Source organism: Rhipicephalus microplus, chromosome 5 (genome assembly GCF_043290135.1).
Source record: "Rhipicephalus microplus isolate Deutch F79 chromosome 5, USDA_Rmic, whole genome shotgun sequence".
In the NCBI taxonomy this organism is placed as follows: Eukaryota; Metazoa; Arthropoda; class Arachnida; order Ixodida; family Ixodidae; genus Rhipicephalus; species Rhipicephalus microplus.
The window spans coordinates 39375518-39397709 of record NC_134704.1 but is presented as its reverse complement, the minus strand read 5'-3'; the positions used below and the strand labels follow the sequence as shown (position 1 = coordinate 39397709).

The 22192-nt window shown below is 44.0% G+C and overlaps 1 protein-coding gene across 1 annotated transcript in view; it reads right to left on the bottom strand.

Moving 5' to 3' along the window:
* Positions 1-22192, bottom strand: part of LOC142817475 (glutamate receptor ionotropic, kainate 2-like) — a 52463-nt gene that overhangs the window by 10289 nt on the left and 19982 nt on the right. The window contains exons 6-9 of the mRNA XM_075894489.1: positions 19940-20102; positions 17386-17584; positions 6565-6763; positions 3693-3918 (exon numbers count right to left, since the gene is read on the bottom strand). Coding sequence (XP_075750604.1) covers positions 3693-3918; positions 6565-6763; positions 17386-17584; positions 19940-20102 — 787 coding nt within the window. The remainder of the gene's footprint in view (positions 1-3692; positions 3919-6564; positions 6764-17385; positions 17585-19939; positions 20103-22192) is intronic.

Here is a 22192-nt window from a genome sequence, read left to right as displayed (position 1 = left end):
TCTATCTATCTATCTATCTATCTATCTATCTATCTATCTATCTATCTATCTATCTATCTATCTGTCTATCTGTCTATCTGTCTGTCTGTCTGTCTGTCTGTCTGTCTGTCTGTCTGTCTGTCTGTCTGTCTGTCTGTCTGTCTGTCTGTCTGTCTGTCTGTCTGTCTGTCTGTCTGTCTGTCTGTCTGTCTGTCTGTCTCATTTTAACCAATGCACAGTGGCGTCCTCTCTGAGCATGTTTCAACACGCGTCTGTTGTTCTAGCATACGAAATTCTCATGGACTAAAACACCTCAACTCGACTAAGACATAACATTTAAGTAACCTAAAAATATGAATGAATTGAGGGAATACTTGTATCGCTCAATCACTGATGTTCCCCTTGTCGAACAACGTGATGTTTGCTCTCCTTTTCGTAATAAGTGTTCTTTTTGCCATGCCTAATCTGCATCAAGTAGAAGCTAAAGTTGACAAGTATAGCTGAGTGGGTAAGTTGGGGCATCTTATTACTATAAAACTTTAGCTAAGCTCAGCATGGACATGAAAGAGAGGGACGAAGACACAAACGAAATATTCTCTAAAAATAGGCGATATGATGGGCGAGACCAGTGGAAGCTCAGCGATCATTCTGACACTTGCCTTTTTGCTTTTGCGTTTTTCCTTGTCTTTATAACTATACTCTGTAGCGCTGAAGCTTTACAAGAATAAGTGCATAATTTAGTTTCATATGGACCTCCTTGTTGATCCTTCATAGCAGGATCGAACCATTTTCACCGGTGGAACAAACAAAGGAACGAGTGGCGTGCAACGAACTTTTCCCTTATCGCACTCCACCAGCACAGCATGGATCTTTCATGCCCATCGAATAACCTCGGGAAATACGGTGGATTAGCCGCACTCACTGCCATCGTCATCCCTTGTCAGATTACTGGTTGCTGCTGCGAGCGTCGCCGAAAACCGCCATCAGACAAAGCTCTTTATCATTTCACTCGAATCTGAGAGTGCTGAAAAATTCAGTATTCCTTTCGAAAGGACAGTTGCGCCACCACCGCACTGCTTCCCAGCGCCGCTGCAGCATGACCGCAGCGTTATGCTAATGCGTTTTACGGCGTCTAGGCGACCTTATCTGCCAACGGGGGATAAGGTATACAGTGTTGTTTTTCTGTTTGAATAAAGCAGTGTTCGTGTGCACCATCCTGACTCTGGTTGAGTTTGGGCGAGTTAATCAGATGACTTTACGTGAGCTCTTTATGGTGAGTTGATGGCCACGGGGTAATGGTGTCGGAAAAGCTTTGCAGTGAGTTCAGAACGGTTGGCACGGAATCGCACTGCAGGTAAACCAAGTGAATGAGTAATATGTTTTGTTCGCCGAGCAGGCTCATGAGTCTACAAGAAGCTGTAGCTCAAGAATGACATATTGAAACGTTAACACGCGTGACTAGCGCTGACTTCCTACCGTGGTACGACACCGTTATCGTTGTTGAAACCACTCGTCACGCTGTTATTTAAGAATTATTGTTGCTATATTTTGTTGCTTTTTGCCCCCCCCCCCCCAACGCGTGAGAACAATAGCACGCCCCACACGTGGGTATGAAGTAAAACGTACTCGTACGTTTTACTTCATACCACCTGGTATGTAGTTGTCCTTTTTTATCGTTTATAGATAACCTTTCTTTCATTTACTATATATAGGTCGTAGTTTTCTTTTCGTTAAGGTTATGATGTCTTTTTTTGTCGTGCCATCCTGTTATGTTCTGTTATCGTTTCGTGCTTGTAAAGTTTACACTATGGCACTTCATTCCCAAGTGTATTGTATTATTGCACTGCTCAAGCAAAAATTACTTTGCGACGGCTTTTATTTCGTATGATGAGAAATGCCACTTTGAAGTATTCAAACAGAAAATTAAGAGGTCGTTGTACTTCACATACCACTACTACAAAAATGCTTTTCATGTCTGGCATAATGTGTCCACCGATTCCAAAAACTATCATCATCATCATCATCATCAACCTACCCGCGCTGTCTTCTAGAGTGCTACAGAGCACTGGACTTGTGATATTCTAATGCACTTTACGTAGCCTGGTAGGCGTTCCAGAGGTAAGCTAGCCAGAAACGGGGCTCCAGGACGCTCGCGCGAACGCCAGCTAGAAGTGAAGCTGTGCTTATCCTGTGAATTTACTTTGATAAACGTGGCAAATATGGGGTTAAAGCTTCTACAGGGAAGGGTGAATGAGTGTTGAACATTGTCTGTAGCTTTATCTAGCGTAATCATGCTAATATAACCATTGAACGTTGGTATGGCCTGCCAAACTCAGCAAAACTTGACATATAACAATCAAAAGACACCATATAAAGCTATAGCAAAACAATAGCGAAACCTAGGCCAAATCATCAAATAGAAGAAAAAGATTCTCCTTTGTGCCTTTAGCCATGCAAGATCAATGCTATGCAAAGCTAGCCGCGGCCACGTTTTCATCACTTCGGATTGACGAAATAGAAGTCGTGAATCTCCTAAATAAATCAGCATAGGAAAGCACGTGTAAGAAAGCCAAGAACCGCCTGCTTTGTAGTCGGTCATCGATAAACCGGTAAGCGAAAACGATAAATGCTTAACGGTTTTAGGTCCAATATATCTGTTAAACAGCATTTACTTTATGCGTTTACAATAAAGGACATGCTCGAAGCATAACCAGAACAGGATAGAAAGAGATACTAACAAAACATTATCACAGTAGAGAGGGAAGAGTTAAAAAAAACCTAAAAGCCGAATTTTTATTTTTGGATGAAAGGAAATAAAAGATTAATGTGTAACACTTTAAATGGTATTGCTTTAGAAGTTTCTGATGCCCGGTTTACTTAAGACACCAGGGAGCGATTTGCACGTTTTTTGTAAAAAAAAAAAAAAAAGCGTCTCTCAGGCTATTCTAGCTCTTTTTTTTTTACCTTTGCACTCCGATAACATCATGCTTCTCAGCGGGTTTCGATTTGCTCCGTGCGCTCGAAACTAACTCCAATGTAGCGGTGTTATTCACTAACTGCTGTTCTAACGCGCTTGAAAACATGACCGCATTCACCCGTAAATGTTCTTTTATTCGAATTAACATGAACGAATGAGTTGTCAAAATTTCTTGGTGAACGCAACCCAATCTCGTATACACATAAGTAAAAACAACAAAGTAAGAAATTTTTTTGCAAATGTTTCGTTCGGTATTCCTGGCGCCTGAAAGAAGCAGAAAAACACTAATGTTTAATAAATAGAAAGCTCTCAACTGCCTAATCGATCTATTTCTCAAGCTTTGTTGCTTAAAAAGTTCACCAATGCGCCAGTTCGGCCATTGGTGAACTTTGAAAAACAAAAAAAGACTGTTGTGCATATATATGCCGTCCGTTCATGTTATTGTATAAGCAGCGATGCTGCGAGTGTGCAATATGTGTCTATTGTCGTCCTCGTCTGCTGTGTGAATTCAGGTCTCTACGAAAGTTCATTAACATTGTCTCATGACGCAATTAAGCGGTACACATATTGTGCGGCTTAATGCATTCACTGGCTATCAGCGTGCATTTGTTCGCGTCTTCACAGAGTGCTTAGGCGTGTAATTAAGCTCGGACCAAAATTAGCTGGCGCATACTTAAAGGGCCGAGCGCTATCACCTGAAAGGGTTCATTCCGAAACGCTATAGCCACCTACCCACCTCTGGCGGTAACGATGCCGTAGGCCGAGTGGTGAACAAAGGTGTCGGTCATGCTGAACTCGCAGTCACTCTGCGTGACGTGAGCGGCGGTTGCGTACTCCATGATGAATGCCACTTTGTCTTCGTTCTTGACGCGGTCGAGGCCCTCTGCGAAGGTTCCCGGGTTGTTGCGTCCGCTACGTTCGACGAACTGTGACATCCTTTGATGCAGGGGCACGTTGGAGTGCTGAAAGTGTAATCATCGTAATCATCATCAGCTTGACACGTCCTTCGCAATTACACTGAGCGTGAAACAGACATGCGATAAAAGACACACTGTTTTATTGCGTCCGGCAGCATACATCTCATGTGCACTGCAGAACAAAGGCTGTGATGTGCAACACATCCTGTTAAGATACCTGCCAGTTTCTTTTTGCGCTTTCGAATTTCCCGCTTCGTCACTCCGCTTAATCCCTTGACGATCCTCGAACGCGTTTCTCTTCTCTTGGTGGCCATTCCTAAGCTCTAACCTTACCATCTGTTATCTATTCTTTTCACGACAGTCACCTAGCCACTTCTATTCCTTTTTTCTTTCGAAGGACCGCGCATCCTTCCCTCAAGTTACGAAAAACGAGAGCGTTATTATTTCCAGGCGCTTCTCGTCATTGTGGCACAAGTGGTGTTGCCAGTAATCTGTTCCAGTGTAGTCATGAAGAAATAGCCTCTTGATCAATTCACATGCCAGGGATACAAATTAGGAATTGTCCTTTATTCTGCTTTGCCATGCAGCCAGACACCCGTTGGGAATTGTCTCCAATGAATATCATGCAAGGTCAATTGATACGATTTCGTTTTGTGCGTTTTAGACGTAAGGGTGGAAATGACCACGCGTAGTTAAAAAGAGCGACATTTCACTACAACATAGGCTACACCTATTTGTTCTTTGATTCTCTTTGCGGTTTCCTTACCTACTAAGGTTACGACTATTACTTTCGTTCAATCACACGCTGGGTGCACCCTCAGCTGACAGACTTTCCGTCGCCCCCAACAGGCATGAATATTCGGAGCTTTCTCATTTCAGTTAGCTTGCGTGCCGCAAAGGCAAGACGACAGCCATAAGTTCTTTTTTTTCTTATTTTAATATATTTAATTCCCCTAGAGGCGTCGATACTCCCCGTAAACCTTGGATCGACGTACAGCATATGCAAGTACGGACCGACTGGTTAGCATGAAATCCATTCAAAATAAATCGCTGGAGTGGGTGCGATCTGTTGGAATTTCCTTTTAAAGCTAGTTACGCATTCCAACGCTTTGAACTTCTAGGTTCAGCCATTTTTTTTCTAAGTGATCAAGCTTGTAGATGGCAGCTTTGTTTTTGTCATATTTGTGCGCTTGACCACAAAGATGTTTTGGTGAAATTCATATATTAATATCAACATGAGTTACTGTCTCAAATCACTGCGTATTAGTCGCGAAGCAAATGAATTACAGAGAGATAGAAAAAAATATCTGCAGACTTCTGCTAGCATTATTGCCACTTCCATGCAATATTGGTGAGGCACGGGTTTGTGCAGACTGAGAAAGACACGTTTCATTGCAAGGAATTCTGGATGCACGTTCTAGAGACTTTCCCTTGCACTAGAAAAGCCCAGCACTGCCTATGTGTATATAAAATAACAATGAAAAAAAAGAGCCTGGAATCGGTGGCACACGCCCATGCTGGAACAATGATTCCACCCGCAAACAAGCTACCCGAGGTTCTCCTTTTTTATACATCTTTTATGCCTAGTAATTATCTCACAAGGTGCTTGGTACAATGCGAAAAAATATTTTAGTTACCTAAACTCTTGTACTAAAATATTCACAATACTCAATAATGGAACTTCTTGACCTGTACCTATTGTGCGAAACTGCGGCTTACCGACTCTTCTTCTTTCTTGTCGCTGTACGGTGTGTGCCATTCAATGGAACAACGGGGACGCATAGCAATACACATTTATTTATTGCATCTTCAGTACAGCTCATAACCAAAGTTAGCCACCTGTAACCGATGTCAGTCAACGCTTGTTAGCGCTGCTACTGCGGATTGAGTATAGGGCAAGCTTCGCAAAAAAACGTACAATTTTCTTACCAAGATTAGTTTATGCTGAAGTGCATATTTTGTCACTAACGTAGCTTTATGTGAGAGCTGGTACGACCTACTTTTTATCTAAACATCTTTTTTTCGCTAATTTTGCTCAAAAAGAGGGAGAGGAAAAGAAAGAAGACTAAGGAGATGGTGGAAGGTCAGCCACACAGGAGTAGAAGGTTAGAGGTATAAAATATAGTCAGAAGTGAGCATGCAAAAAAGAAAGAGAAACATTCGAGTGAGTCTAAACAACTTTTCTTCTTTTCACAGTATACCGGGCACAAGATCTCAAGATCTCAGGCTTATGGCGTTCCCTTGTAGATGTTCGGGCCATGGTGCTTACTTAAGGCTTGCAGGCTTATGCATGCGCATGAGGGGGGGGGGGGGTGGCAGGGGAGGCATCTGCCTCCCCCAAGTCACCTAATAGGAGGAAAGCGCTGCAATACCCCCCCCCCCCCCCCCTCCTACCATGTATGGGGATCTCAGCTTACTGGTGGACAGGTGAAGTGTGTCTACTAAGCACTAGAGTATTAGGATCATAGGTTTGTCTTATTTGTTAGTTCACGATTCGGTTTTCACTGCCGTTTTCTTTTCTTTTTGTGCTTGGGTGAAAAACTGAACGCTTACACCACTTGCATTACAAGGATTCGCATTGAAAGTGGGAGTGGCGTTCCTTGTATCCATCTTGCAGGAACACGCACATGCACGCATGCACGTCGCATTCACTCACTCACTCACTCACTCACTAACTCACTCTCGTCTCACCTCAAGGTAAGCGCGAGTGCTTCCACCTCGTATGGCGATGTACGTGAACCCGGGCGTCTTCATAAGCTGGTCGACAGAGTCGTAGTCGGGTCCTCTGTCCTGCCAGAGGATGCTCTCGCACAGGTTGCTCACCACAATGGCGAGCACGATGAAAGTGAAGAAGTACCAGAAGCCAGCCAACACGCGAGTAGCTGGGGCTCTGCGAACTTTGGTAACGAGTAGGCGAAACAGTGTGAAATCGTTCTGAAAATCTTTGCCAAGAAAGCCTAAAGAACTGCCTCTTGTTACCTGTCCCAACGTGGGGGTCTAGTGGCTAAGGTACTCGGCTACTGGCCCGCAGGACGCGGGTTCAAATCCCGGCTGCGGCGGCTGCAATTCCGATGGAGGCGGAATTGTTGTAGGTCCGTGTGCTAAGATTTGGGTGCACATTAAAGAACCCCAGGTGGTCAAAATTTCCGGAGCCCTCCACTACGGCGTCTCTCATAATCATATGGTGGTTTTGGGACGTTAAACCTAACATATCAATCAATCCTCTTGTTAACTTCTCTGTACGAGTTACACCTCTTGGTGCATTACCGCGTCGTAAGAGCTGCGCAAGGATCACAAATGTGTGCGTGCGCTTTGTTTATCTTTCGTTTGCGCTTGTTTGTTTTAGCACGCCACAAACTTCAACTTCAAGTCACCTCTCGTACTGTCTGTTTGTTTGTTTGTTTGTTTTGTCTTGTGCTCTGATCAGAGGCGTAGTAGGAAAGAAAGCGAGAGGCGTTGAAAGAGGGAGGCGGGTTGTTGAGCCCCCCGCCCCGTAAAGTATTCTTGGCTGCACCATTGCATCTGACTTCTCCTTTTTTTTCTCTATCTCTCTTTCTCAATACAAGCTCTACCTTAGAAAAAGTTTCTCTCTTATCTCTCATGCGCTCTATACTTGTAGCGCATAGTCGGTTTTTTGTTTTAATCACACACATCACTTATTACATTCAATTTCGGTGCTGTTTACCCTCACTGTCTTGTGTGACGCCATGTTAAGGATCCTTAGGGTTAAACGAACGAGTGACATAGCCAAGATCGAGGGCGCTGGCTCCATTACCGGCACAGGCGGCCACATTTAGAGTGTAGCAAAATGCATTAGCAGTCACGTACTTTTAACTATGTGCATGTTAAGGAACCCCATGTGGCCGAAATAACTCAAAGCCCCTCACTATGGCATGTCTAATAGTATTGTGGTTTCAGAGTGCTCAAACCATAAGTTGTTAACGCGATATCTTTAAAGAGTTTGTTTTACAGTAATTCCGGTGTCAGTATTGCCGATCGCGTCGTTGGTTTTGAGCAAAAAATCATCTTGTGCATGACCAATAATAGACAGAGATTGAAATAAAATAAACAATAAAAATTTCCTTGTCCAAGTGAGGATCAAACTCAGGCCGTTCGCGTGAGACGCAGCTGTTCTGTCACAAGGTCAAACGCCTCTTTGGAAATGCAGTGAAAATAAATTTTATGCCTTACAAACACAAGCGTCCTGTATACAGGTTTCATAATGCAATGTGCGATATCGAAGAATATTTGCGTTGTACAAGCGTACATTGCCATCGGGCGTCAAGAAGGATAGAAGCAAACATAAAGAGACAAGGCAGGGAGAAAGAGAGAAAGAGAATAAGGATGGAAGAAAGGCAGGGAGGTCAACCATGGCTGAGCCTGGTAGGCTACCTTGCACTGGGGAGAGGGCAAATGGAATAAATGTTGGAGAGAGAGAGAGAGAGAGAGAGAAATCTCACTCATGCCGTCGACAAAACGGCAGGTTTACAAAAAGACATCTGGTTGGCTATTCTACACTCGAATATTAGCGAAAGGGACAAGAACTATGAGAAAAAGGAAGGAGGTAAGAGAAGAAAAATTAAAAAAAGAAGAAGAGACAGCAAGTAATTTCATTGCAGAGTGTTGAACTCCACCGCAAATCAGAGGCATTCACGCAAACCTGTCGTCTTCAAAACAAATGATTACCATAGCGACCCGTTAAAAAAGGCAAACACGACACCACACGCATTTTCTTGAAACCATGTAATGGGTGCATAACAAGTTCGCAACGTTTCACGCACACAATTGCACGTAGTTCAAAGCATGCTCCTCCCTTGCACAGAATTTAGCGACATGCAACACATTCACCGACACAAAGCACTTTCAACTTCATAGACTACAATTTAGAAATACACAATTTATACTTCTCCAGTAACCTCATACAAAAAATATATAATGAGTGGTTGAAGCACACGCTAGGGAAAGGATATCGCTATCGCGTCCAACTCCTATATAGGCGGAGCTTATGGGTCCTTCAATGTTTTATCATTACGCTAGGTATAGCCGCACATGGGGCACAAACTATCGCGCAAGTGCTTTTAACAATACAAGTCAACGCAGCTCAAGTCAGGTTAATGCCTTTCTTTTATGGTCACCGAGAGAATACGCAAGGTCTTCCGCAAACATCGGACTGTGTTGACTAGAATAGCGTCGCTTAGCCAATATTATTCTTCCGAGTTTATTCGTATCTCATGCCCTTGTGGTGAAATGGACGTGCATATTATTATGAAGTGCTTATATTTGGGTACTGTTAATGACTTTTCTGATTAAATTTTACTGTCCCCGCAGCTTGCGTTTCGTCATTAATCACCTTCATAATGTCCAGGTTCAATACTTAGATTACTGTTTCGATAAGGCGTAAACGCGTCATTTGCTTGGAAAATTTTGTATTAAACCACCATATTACGTTGCCCTGAAGATTAAATACTTCACCAATCTACTTTTTTGAAGATATCGGAGTGGCCTTTGTTCAACAGCACTTCGGCGTAAAAGTTTCATTAAAGAATTCGCCAGACCATGAGGCGCGTGGGTGTGCACTTCCTTCTCTACTTTTCTGTGAATAAAGCTTACGTAAAACAAATCAAACACACAGAATAGATGATGTTCAGTGAGTATGGCAATGACTGAGATAGTAAGAGGAGGGGATATTCATTTAGACCAGCCCATACACTTTATTACTTTTTAGATGCGGAGCATCTTATACTCGCGCCTTGTAGTGCGCCGTCCGCACCGCTTCTCGAACATTCGACAGCTGACGCGCGCGCATGCGCCGTCGCGCCGTCGCCCACTCTTCCACCATCTGTGCATCCCTTCCTCCTCTACACACCGCGCGCGCTTCACTCCTCCACCATCTGTGCACCCTTCCTCCTCTACACACCGCGTTCGACATCTACAATTCTCCTGATTCTCCAGTGGACGCGCATGTGGCGTCGCGCTTCGAGAACATTCAACAGCTGACAGTGCATGCGCCGTCGTGCTGTATATATACTCAAGGTCGGCGCTCGCTCGCTCAGTTGCCGCTCGTCGGTTGGTTTGCACGGCGCGTCGACGTCCAAGGTCGCGGTGAAATGAATTCCAACGAATCCACAAACACAATGATCGACGTCCCTTCGACCAGCGCCGCCCTTTCGCATACGTGTGTACGTGTTCACTCATTTAACACCCCCTCCTACAACCACGTTAACCAATTTAGCCATCGACCCAAGTAAGTCGCAATTTAACACCCCATTTCACAACCACGTTAACCAATTTAGCCATCGACCCAAGTAAGTCGCACTTTAACACCCCGTTAACCAATTATATGGTCCGCATCCTCCTCAGTGTTCCCCCGAGGGAAGCTGCGGGCAATATTTTTTTAGCGTATATTTAGCCTCAAGTGTACACTTTTAAAAAAACACAGTGCTACTTACTAACTTTGAGGTAGTAAATTATTGTCACAACATTCACTACATAAGTAGTAACTGTAGGTAGTAGACCACAGACATTTACTACCTCTGGTTGCTTCTAAGGTAGTAAACGTCTGTGGTATACTACCTGCAGTTACTACTTGGGTAGTGAATGTTGTGAACACAATTTACTACCTCAAAGTTTGTAAGTATAGCACTGTCTTTTTTTTAAAGACTGTTGTAGTTTTACGCGATAGCTATGTTTCGTATTTTAGCCCCGCCGTAGTTGTTTAAGAGCTAAGGTACTCGGCTGATGACCCGCAGGTCGTGGGATTGAATCCTGGCTGCGGCGCCTGCATTTTAGATGGAGGCGAAAGTGTTGTAGGCCCATTGGACTCAGATTTGGGTGCACGTTAAAGGACCCCAGGCAGTCGAAATTTCCGCAGTCCTCCACTACGGCGTCTCTCATAATCATATGGTGGTTTTGGACGTTAAACCCCACATATCAATCAATCAATGTTTTGTATTTTAAACAACGTTGGTGCTTTTTTTCTACTTTTTTTGGAGGGAAATGGTGTCTTTGATGTTAACACAGTAGATCGACGCAGGAAAATACCGTTCCGCCTCTGATATGATTGATCGCTACGTTGAAAGTGTATGTTCGTTGCGATGTTGAAATACGCGCAACCAAACAAACCAGCACTCAAAAAAGCCATTTTACGAGAAAACTGTGGGAGTGTTTTAGAAACTCAATTATTTCAGAGGCTGGATTTATCGCAGAAATTCCCAGAGTAAGATATTTCAATACTAATTACTTTTTAAAAATGTAAAAAAAAATATATTTAGGCTGCATTACAAAGTATTTTTCAAGTAGCAATGTTACATAAGACGTAATAACATCACATTGCTATTACTTTTCATAAGTGGTGAAATTATAATTCAATTAAGTTTACAAAAATTCATCATTCACTGCCTAGGCCAAGTATACAGTGCATTTACATTGAAATCTCAGAGATATTTAGTGCCCCATTCCTAGACATCGCAGTCAAATAAACATGTGCTTGTTTACCTAATTCATATTTGGTCAAATGTTATATTCCACAAGCAAAGTGAACATGTATATTTTATTGAAAAGTAATGAGAAAAGGATGCAATTTTTTATTATGTTACTCGCTTGAAGGTATTCATCACATCACCACATTATGAGCCTACAAAGTTATTTCACTACGTTGCTAAGCGCAGAAAAATGTGATTTACTTAATTTCATTACTACCAAGTCCGATGTATCCTCAAGTTCAATCATTATTACGTGAAAAGCGAAAGGAGCAGGCCCGTAGAAATGTTTCATGAGTTTCGCGTTTAGTTCCACTCAGTCACCCAAAGTTCGCAGTACCTTCATGTCCACGTAAGAAGAACAAGGTTTTTTTTTTCTTTACTTTGAAAATATGTAAGTGGTATCGGTATGAAAATCACGGATGCACTTATGAAGGACTGAGCAAACGTAGCGATCATTTAATTTAAGTTGACACGTTTCTGTTTTATTGAAGAATCAGCAGCGCCTACTGGTTAGATAATAATTATTGCGGTAGTCCTCTTGCACCCGAATAAGTGCTACTCTTGTGGGCAATGTAAACGAAATGTTATTAATTTCACGTTTCAAACTAGTGAAGGTGCGACAGACGTTCTGCTTTCTATAACACAATACTGCCTCTCATCGCGCGAGGCTTATTACTGTTTATTTTTTCTCTTTCTGCTGGCATGTTGCTCTGTGAACGCAGGCGCAAGTGACTTGCGGTGGTCATGCAAATGAAGCCGCTTTCACACAGATCTTTTTTTCTTGCAGCTGACTCATTTCGTTGGGGTCGTGTACTTTCTTACTTCAGCCCAACAGCTATATTTTGTCGGTACTGTTTCGAGCCCGCAAACACGTTCAAAGTCTGTATGCATAGTCAGCGTGAAAAGTTCAATGATCTCCCTGTGCAAGAAGTGCGAGAGAAATCTGAATATAACCACTTTGTTGGCACACTTTCTTTGAGTGCAGTATCGAGTATTAGAACTTGCAGCCTTGGTTGTTTGATGCTTTGAAATTCGAATTGGATTCCACTGAACATACTGGCACTTTAGTGATCTCTCCTGCTGAGTTGAAATGCGCACGTACTTATTACCAGACGTTGAACTTCACTTATCATACATTTCTCACTCGAGTGTACGAACCGTGCTTAACTAACGTACGCGCGCTTCTTAGTTTAAACCAGTTTCGTAACCTAACGAGGACGTATCTCTAAAGCATGTCGGACATGTGGGAGGGGAGAGGCAATCACAAAAATTTGGGTTATGTCAGACTTTTAAACTGGTATGGAACCGCTTAATGTGGACCTGCGACCAATATGGAAAGTTGTAACGATGTCTGAGAGATTTATTATCTACCCAACTCGGTTGTCTGCACTTCAAAGCACTCCGTACAACCTGTAGGACACGTTGGATAATTCGAGAGTATGCACCGCACTCAGGGATTGCAACACGACTGTCAAGAACCAGGTAATGCACGTGTCGTTTTTTTTTTTTTGCCCACTTCAGCTGTATACGTCGTATGGAAGGTATATTGATTCTAGCACATACATCAGAGCCCACGTTATCATTGGTTGCGGGTTCTGTAGCTGTTTTCTTAGGCCACATGATGCTGTGATCTCGAACATTCGCTCATAGAAGTTGTTGATAAATATTTTGATGTCATTTTTTAGCCTGTGAGCACTGCAAATACAACCGAAGGCGTGTACGCATGCTTACATGTATGAAATAATGAGGATGGGTGGTATGGAGTGTATTGTTCTGTCACTGTCCTCGATTTGATGTAGAATACAAACGCATTCTTAACGAGCTGCCCAGATTGGATGATTGGCCGCTTTGCGAGAAGCTGCTATAACATGACATCGTCCCCATTGGTCTTCAGCTCGCAAGAAAATGAAGGCGCATTTGTTCTTATTAAGTACGACGTACATTTATACATGAAACTGATCCATGCGCCAGGTATCAGTGCAGGACGCAAGCTATTGAAAATATGTGCACAGCTGTTGGGGGGTGGGGGGGCGATGGAGGAGGCGGGGGCATAGTTTTGTACGCGCTGATGCGACTATCCCGGACCACAAAATATTTTGTCGTTGTGGTCTCCTCATGACCTTGTTTGCTACTTCCGCATTCGGCACTTTTTCGGAAATCTTTGAGAATATAATGAAAAATGTTTGAAAAGCTGGATACATTCGTTGATATTTTGAATATTCCTATGTGACGACCGTGTGAATTATGGAAATTCGATTTTTGTCTTTGGTATTTTGATATATTGAGAAACTTCTTGGTTGTTACACCCGTTTCTTAATACCTCCAGGTGTAGTTGTGAACCAAAAGCAGCCGACATTGATGCCTCCACCTACACTGCGTCAAGTGCTTCTCTAGTTCTCTTCACCATGTGCTGCGCAAAGATCTCGCTATTGCCAAAAAAAAAAAGCTAGACATTTATTTCGTCTAGTTTCCTGACTCCATCTGCCAGTTCATCCGGAACCAGAATGTGAGTGTGCTCCGTTGTATGCGCTGATGGTCTGCACTTTATCTTGAACAAGCATACCATTCATTGACGGAGCAAGATTATGGGGGGTTTCGAATTCCCGCCACTTTACACAGAAATTTGTCAAATTGGAAGTGTATAAGTATGTGTATACGTTCATAGGTCAAGGCTGGCTGAACTTTCCCGGAACGAAATTCTATGTGCGCCTCTGATACCATCCTCTCATCACTACACTTATGAGAACTTCACCTCAAGGACCACACTGTATAATCTAAGTTCCAGTGCTGGTAGTCCATGGCAAGCGCGTAAAAGGGTTCAGATAAATGCGCTGAACACCACAAAGGCAATTCCAGCTGGACTACGATCGCAATGACTGAACCCCCAGTCGTCGCGACGCACAGTTTTTCTCCCCCTCTGTCTCCCAGTCTTGTTTCTGTAACAACGCAGCTCTTTGCGCCAGCCGCAAAAAGCGTGGCGTGTACGAAAGGTTAGCGCCTGCCGGTATCTGGCATTACTGTGCGACAACTGGAAACGTGCCCTTAGAAACTTACTCTTCAGCTTCTTTTAGCGTGGTTTAGCCTTTGTTGCTGGCCCCTGCTGGTGTTTCAATAATTCATGCACACAGAATGATTCTGATCAAGCGTTCGCACCTCGAGCGCAGTTGTGCCAAACCAGGATGCAGTCTTCAAGGCTGCAATAATTTTACACGCTGCACAAAACGTTCTGTTTTCCGACCAATGGTGATAGAAAAAGTGCCTGCATTGCAATTATTACGCAAATGAAAGTGGCTCCCCACAACACTCGCGCAGGTTTGTTCGGCCCACTTCACTAAATGCAATGTAGACCTCAGCAGAGACTATTGGCACGTAGGCGATGTTAAGATGTTACGTCAGAAGAAGGCCAACCAGTTACAGGGACTACATCGGACGCCGTCGTCTTCTACCTGTGGCAGATAAGTAATAAGAGGGCTGGCACCTGAATCAAAACGTGAAAGCTAACAGTGAAAATTAATCTTAGAGGTGTTTCTTGAAAATTGCAGCCATACCAATGATGTTGTATCCTCTTCCAAGGAACCTGGGAAACAAAACAGCTGCACTCAACATGAATTGTCGCACAGTGTACGTCGTGGTGTCCGTGTTTTGTTGCCGTTGCATTTCATTTTATTTTAAAGCGATACCTGTTAGGAGGTTCACAGAAGACGACTCATCATCCGTCTTGCTGCTGCAATTAATATCACCGTATTCTAGCTCATTTAAGTTTCAGTGTGAACATGTACTGTTGTTTAGGTGAGTTTAAGTTGAAGTTTGATTCATGAATAGTTTACTCGTGAGTATAAACCATAATAGTTCGCGTGCGGCAATTGACGTATTCACACAATGAGTACATTTTATAATTTCTGAGTCACACTGAGCACTTCGAATCGTTAGCGATTCTCATCAACACTGATCTCTATAAAAAGTGTCCGGTGTGACACAGGTGCAGAAATGGGCATTTTATGCTGAGGTTGTGTGCTTAGACGAATACTCAAATATGTTCGTGGTTTCACAGGAGGATGATTTTCAGGTCTCGTTAAAAAGCTTAATTGTACAACTTCACTACGAATCGGACAACTCTTCGCCTGCATGTCTACGATGTGGGAGTGATTTGAAGACGCGGCCTGGGAAAATACAAGTGTTGCCTATCTCTTCTTTGTCCGTATCTTCAAATCACGCCCACATCGTTGACATGCAGAACCAACTGGCCCAATTAGGTGCACTGACTAACTTCTCCTGCAGTTTACGCATTTTATATTTGTACCTCCCCTGCGCGCCGTTGAGCCCCTTCATGTGGCCGCTTGACATTGCTCTAAACACCTCCTAAGAGATGCACCAAAAATAATAGAGCACCAAACTCAAACACACCCCGCAAACACCGCTGGGACCATCGAAAAAGCATTACCGGAAGCTGCACACGGGAGGTTCTCTTCGGCAGGCTGTTCGGTAAAAACCAGTTTCTTTACAAACAACAAAACCGTCTATTAAAAAACTGTCACCATCATGAACGTATATGTGCCATAGAAAATGCGCCAGTTTCCCTGCTCACGACTGGTCCACTAAATATCATAAAGACAACAAATGAACGGCAACCTATTAATTCTAGACAGACGTAGCCAGCACTTCAGGAAAGCTTTAATGGACCATCGGGATTAAACAAGCGATAAACAACGGGCCAACCATTTCAGCTTCACTGAAGCATCTGGACAGAGTGCTTCAGTGGTAAGCACGACAAGAGAATGCGAGGAAACGGGAAAGGTACGAGAAGATCCTCGAAGAGATGGCAGCTCAACGCGAACTGGGACGTATCGGTTACACCTACGGGAAGTGGAATCGCTTGGTGTCAGCGCCAAGTTAGACATCAATGTCATGTCTGTAACTAACTTTGGGTCAACTCAAACTTCTCTGGGCTGAGCAGGAAACCTAGCAACAGAAAAACTACGTTGGACTACAGAATCGTTCAGGTATACGCTGTTTCAAACCTTTCGCGGCTTAATGCCGCCATTTTACTCCCTGGAGTCCGGTGGGGATACTTCGCATTCCTTGGAGCCGCAACAACCCGATGCCGAAGACAAAGAGTATTTTATCACAACCTACGCCGACGTTCTGCAGTGGTACAGAACGAGCAGGCGCCTCTACCCACCGCCTCACCGAGACCTACAACGCAGAGAAGCAGCCACACTACGGAAGCTGCAAGTACAAGCAATATGGATCCCCGTCTGGGCAAAGCACGTTTGCCCGGAGTTTTACACCACTGATGTATGCCAACACTGCAAGAAGGCGCGAGCCACCCAGAGACACCTCCTTTTGGACTGTGCACCACCGCCGGGTAACCAAGAAGTAATGCCAACTGCCATAAGCAGCAAAATCATCAGCCGAGAGCCAGGCAATCAAAGAGACGTAGTCCAGCACGTGCTTAGCATCCTGGAACGCCAGCGGCCGAAAGCGGCGCCCCCACGGGTTTGACGCGAGTAGGTTGCGGCTCCGGGACGTCCGAGCACGCTAGCGTCTCGCTTTAATGCCCCTACCCCTTCCCCCTTTATGCCGGATCGTCAATAAAGTTGTTTCACTCACTCACTCCCTGGAGTCCATCCGACTGTATGCTCAACGATTTCCGCCATACCCATGAACACAATCGCTCACAAATAGGCTCTTTTGGCCCCGCCGCGGTGGTCTAGTGGCTAAGGTACTCGGCTACTGACCCGCAGGTCACGGGCTAGAATCCCGGCTGCGGCGGCTGCATTTCCGATGGAGGCGGAAATGTTGTAGGCCCGTGTGCTCAGATTTGGGTGCACGTTAAAGAGCCCCAGGTGGTCGAAATTTCCGGAGCCCTCCACTACGGCGTCTCTCATAACCATATGGTGGTTTTGGGACGTTAAACCCCACAAATCAATCACTCAAATAGGCTCTTTTGAAATAATCTCTCAATCTTTCTTTACCTCTCGATATCGGTCTTTATGATGTTTTAATCTTTCTCCCCAGCATGACCTCTTACCTGGGGTCGAGGCTCACTCGTTGATGGAGTAGTGTTGTGAGCACGAAGAGAAAGCAGTTGAAGAGGTTCAAGCGGTTTTCCATGCACTCGCCGCCCTTTCCGTCGTCCACCAGCATCCACTCGCGGAAGCTGAGCCGCGCGCTGATGTACATCACGAATACGGTGCACGCCGTGGCCAGGAGAATGTAAATCCACACCTGCAATACACAGGGCCGCAGAGTGACAAAGTGACAACCTAAACGAGCGCTACGACAATGTTTGTTGTAAATTAATACGAGAGATGTATAGTTACTGTTTCGAATATTCAAAGGAAACCAAATGAAACAGACACTCGATAGAAAAAACTTTAGTTTTGTGCATGCACTTTTCACCTATGGCTAACAAGTTATGTTTTTGGAACCATGTTCTGGAAGCAGGTACATGCAAAACAGATATAAGTAAGCGCAACAAATAAGTTTGTACTTTCCCGTGAGTCTTGCGAATGCGAATGCACTGCGACAGTGCACTCAAACATGAGCGATCTATAGCTCGCAGATAATAAACTACAACCCATTGCGCGAAAGTTTTCACAATAGAATGACGTGACGCAACGATCTGCCATGACAAAAAAACGTGATTAGACATTTTTTTTTCTTTTTCTGTTTGCTTTTTCAACGTATGGTTAACTCGAATTTTCCTAAACCAAATAGCAATGTGTAGTTCGTGGTCTCAGAACCAATCACAGCGAAAGCTGTTATGAAATAGCAACAGCCGACTTTGGTGACGTAGTTGTCCGCCATCGCCACTGCCGGTTTCCGTAACCACTGTCGCACGAAACGGCAATAGCCTCCAGTCCTGCATGAAACACGCTGCATAGACGCAATGAAATCTGCAGCAGCAGCCTTTCCGAAGCATGTTGTAAACTGTATTGGTATACGTAGGGGGGTAGAATGAATGAATGAATGAATGAATGAATGAATGAATGAATGAATGAATGATTTCTATGAAAAGCGAGTCCAGTCGTTTACTTCGGGCGAAGTTTGGAGAAAAGGGGATCAGAGTAATATAATAACCAGATGTCACACAATGCCAATTGGTTGAAAAATGCGTCTTTCAAATATTCTAACCTATTACAAAGGAATCGGTCGTAATTTTTGATCATCATCAGCCACAGAGACCACCAAGAAAATCTAATATCTTGGATGTGTAGCGGGTACCTCGCTTCTCCGCGAAACGATGAATGATGGCATAGCGACTACTTTCCTGCATCGCAAAATTTATTATACTTCATGGCGTAGTGAGTACCTTGCATGCGCCCTTGTAGCGATTTAGACATGAGAGCTAACAACGTTCACGAGAAAGGCCGCTCTTCAGGCTTTCACAGTGACAACGCTACATAATTCGTGCAGGCCTGGCGTAATTTTTTTTAATATAGTTCGGATCTACCACCTCAAAGAGTGTTAATTGTTGTTTTTGTTGCTTTCCTTTAGAAACAACTTTACTTTTTTATGAGTTCATTTATTTGGCCTTAACGGATATATACCTGAAATGTGTGAAGATACCAAACATGGTAGTGGTAATTTTTTGCTAATTAAGGAGTGTGTTACCCCGTCATCCTAATTTGATTTATACGCGCACGGCACGAAAATACATGAGTGCTTTATTGAACTGTCACAAAACGTTCACACCTGATCGGGAAGAGAGAGATATATTTTAATGACGAGTTAGATATGTTAGTCTGGCTTTCCATCTGACATGCAACTCTGGGTATTGGGTGATGATTATTATATATACACTGATAAACACTGATACGGATTAGGTACTTTTCAAGTATTCCTCATGGATAATAATAAATATTTCTAAGGATTATGAGTGGGTAGCGGCCTCTGTCGAACACTTCAGTGGTTCGACATGCTACAATATTGGAAAACTATACGTGCTGTTTCTTCAGGTAAGCACACGAGGGCGGCAGTGGCCACGTCGATAGGCGGTTTCAAAACTTGCATCCCAGTGACGCTTTCCTCTTGAACAACGGCCGCATATCTCAGAGGCCATGATTTTCGTTACTGCGAGCGCCTCCATTTAACGTCGGCAGCAGCAGTTATACAAATGGCCAAATCCTCACCCTCTCAGGAAAAGTGAAAATTTGGAAGCAAACCAAAAACCTATTAAGACTAACGATAAGGCTGTCAGTCCAACGTGCGACTACGACGTCAGAATGTTGAAGCATTGTCTACAAATTTATAGTAGCCCAGCCGAATACACATTACCTGCGAGTAACGCTCGCTGTATCAGATGTCATGTGACGGGCCGATTTCGCAAGGGAAAGAAAGGGGTAGTTGCTTACGTCGTGGTGACGTAAACATGACGTCACAGGACGTCGCCATGGCGCCATGAGTGACTTCACAATGACGTCATGTGGTGAAGTCATCACGAGGCAATTTCTCGTAAAACTTGTGTTGATGCCACGGACACCGATGGTTCGTTTTTGAGTATGCTGAAGCACGTATACAGCTGTCGCCTAAAATAACGAAAAGTAATGCGCCTGCGAGGCACAAAGGACCACCACTTTCCTCTCGAGTGAGGGGCAGGAAGAATGCCCAGATGCCCCCGGGACTCCTGGGTTGTCCTTTCTTGGTGACCGCCACCAGACCAGCCGTCATGTAGGGCAGCGTGAAGTCGATCACCCGCTCACGCATCTCGGTGATGGTCAGGTCGGCCAGTGCCACGTCGGCTTTCTGTGAGCCAGTGTAGCAGAGGGTTATTCAGAAATAAAAAAAAACATACCTAGCAAGAACAAAGCAGTGGTGACATTCAAATGCATATCAACAAGCACTGTATTGAAATCAGAGTAATGTCAAAGAAAACAAAACGTTATCTGTCTAACGGTTTCGATGATAATGCCGTGTTTTTGGCCTTTTCCAGTCGAAGCCACCGCGAAGTGCCATTTCGGACAAGAAATAGCAACTAATCTCGGGGCAATGCATTCCAAGAGAGAGGCTCACTGATTCCCCGACTTCAACTTGCTTATTTGTGTATTTCCGGCGCTCGTTAATACAGGATATTGTTGCGTGCTAAATATGTGGGCCTAAGTGGGTTAAGAATAGCTGAGTTATGCGGTATTGCAACACGATCAACGCCTTCCACCATTCTCCGTCTAAAGATCGCATTGTCTACCATTTCATTGTGAAAGATGGCTCCATCGTTAGCAGATTATGATTATAAAAACGTAAGTTCCATGACCTGCTTATATTAGGGTGCGAGTCTATTCTTCTTGCACTTACATATAAGCACGCGGGTGTAATCTTTGCACTTGTAAGCGAAGCCATGCCCTCGAGCTCATCAAGGCGACAACTGCAGGCAAAACTAGTACGGCGAAAAGACGGGCTAACAGCGTGACGTAGAATACCAATTACTAAAATGACAAGTACTGGCTTATCGAGAAAATAAACGCAAGCAAGGTGGATGATAATTGTTCTTGTTGGAGAAAATGCCATCATAACAAGTTTAAGCTGTTGGTAGAGTGTATGCAACAAAGGCTGAATGACAACCTGCAATATGGGCTTAGCCAAAAGAAAGGGAGGAGGTGTCTGAACTCCACCCTCCTCAAAAACATTTCAATTTTTCTTCCGTATATGTACACGCACACATACAAACGCCCGTAAGAACAGAATATATTAATGCAACCGCCCCCGTTCAATCAAAAAAAAAAAAAATTCTGGCTACGCTTCTGACCTGTGCGCAGCTATAAGCGCCATCTATTCAATCCTAAAGCGACTAGAGCAAGCAACCATGCACGTGAATAACTGCCCTTACAGAGATGGCGCTGTTATCTTGACGTTGTTGTAGAACTCAACGTACGGATCGATACGGCCTCAGAAATTTCATACCAGAGGCCCCGCAGCCATTTTGGAGGCCATATATGAAAACTTGGGAGAGTTCCCAGTGCATCGGCAACTTGGCGCCACCCTGTCAACCGCTGTTCAGTATTCGTTGGCTGCGGCCAGACCCACTGGTGTCCGAGATAGCAGGCTGCTGAGGGCTCTCTCTCTCTCTCTCTCTCTCTCTCTCTCTCTCTCTCTCTCTCTCTCTCTCTCTCTGTGTGTGTGTGTGTGTGTGTGTGTGTGTGTGTTGCAGGAGAGTTTGACATTAACGTCTTAGTCAGTCAGACTGTTTGTACGCCAGTTTTTGTACGTCTGTCAGAGTGTTGTAATAAGCTAGTCAAAAAACAAAGGTCCAATTGTGCACCATGCCCTCTTCACGGAGAGTGGAAGTAGGCATATTAATTGCAGCTGTAAACGCTTCTGCCAGTACAAGTGAAGAAATTAAAACATTATAGCTAAATACGAACTTTGGGGCATGAATTTCCCAAAAAACGCGATCTGATATTAGGCACGTCGCAAAGGGAGACCATGGATAAATTTTGACGAACTAAATATTTTTTTTGTTGCCATCTGATGAAGTCTTGCAATTTTTGAAATGTTTGGCCACTCGTGAGGTTTGTGTCATGGCCTTCTTTACGCACGCATAGCGATACACCACAAAAACTCTTTCTATTTATATTTATTTCGTGCTCACTTAGGTGCACAGGTTCACATTATATAAAAAAAAACTCAAGGTATCCCTTATAAAATCGCCTGAGAAAACTTCACGGTGAAAACCATCTCCTTCTTTTGCTTCTCTGTATGTACTGATCCACCCACGCCCATCTCCGAAAGTTTTCTGAGCTATGCCTTTGTCGGTTCCCCTTTCCACTAAGGGAAAATGAACAAGCTCGTTAAGGCTGAGAACTGACCTCTCGAATTCTGACCGTCCAGTGGGCCCACGC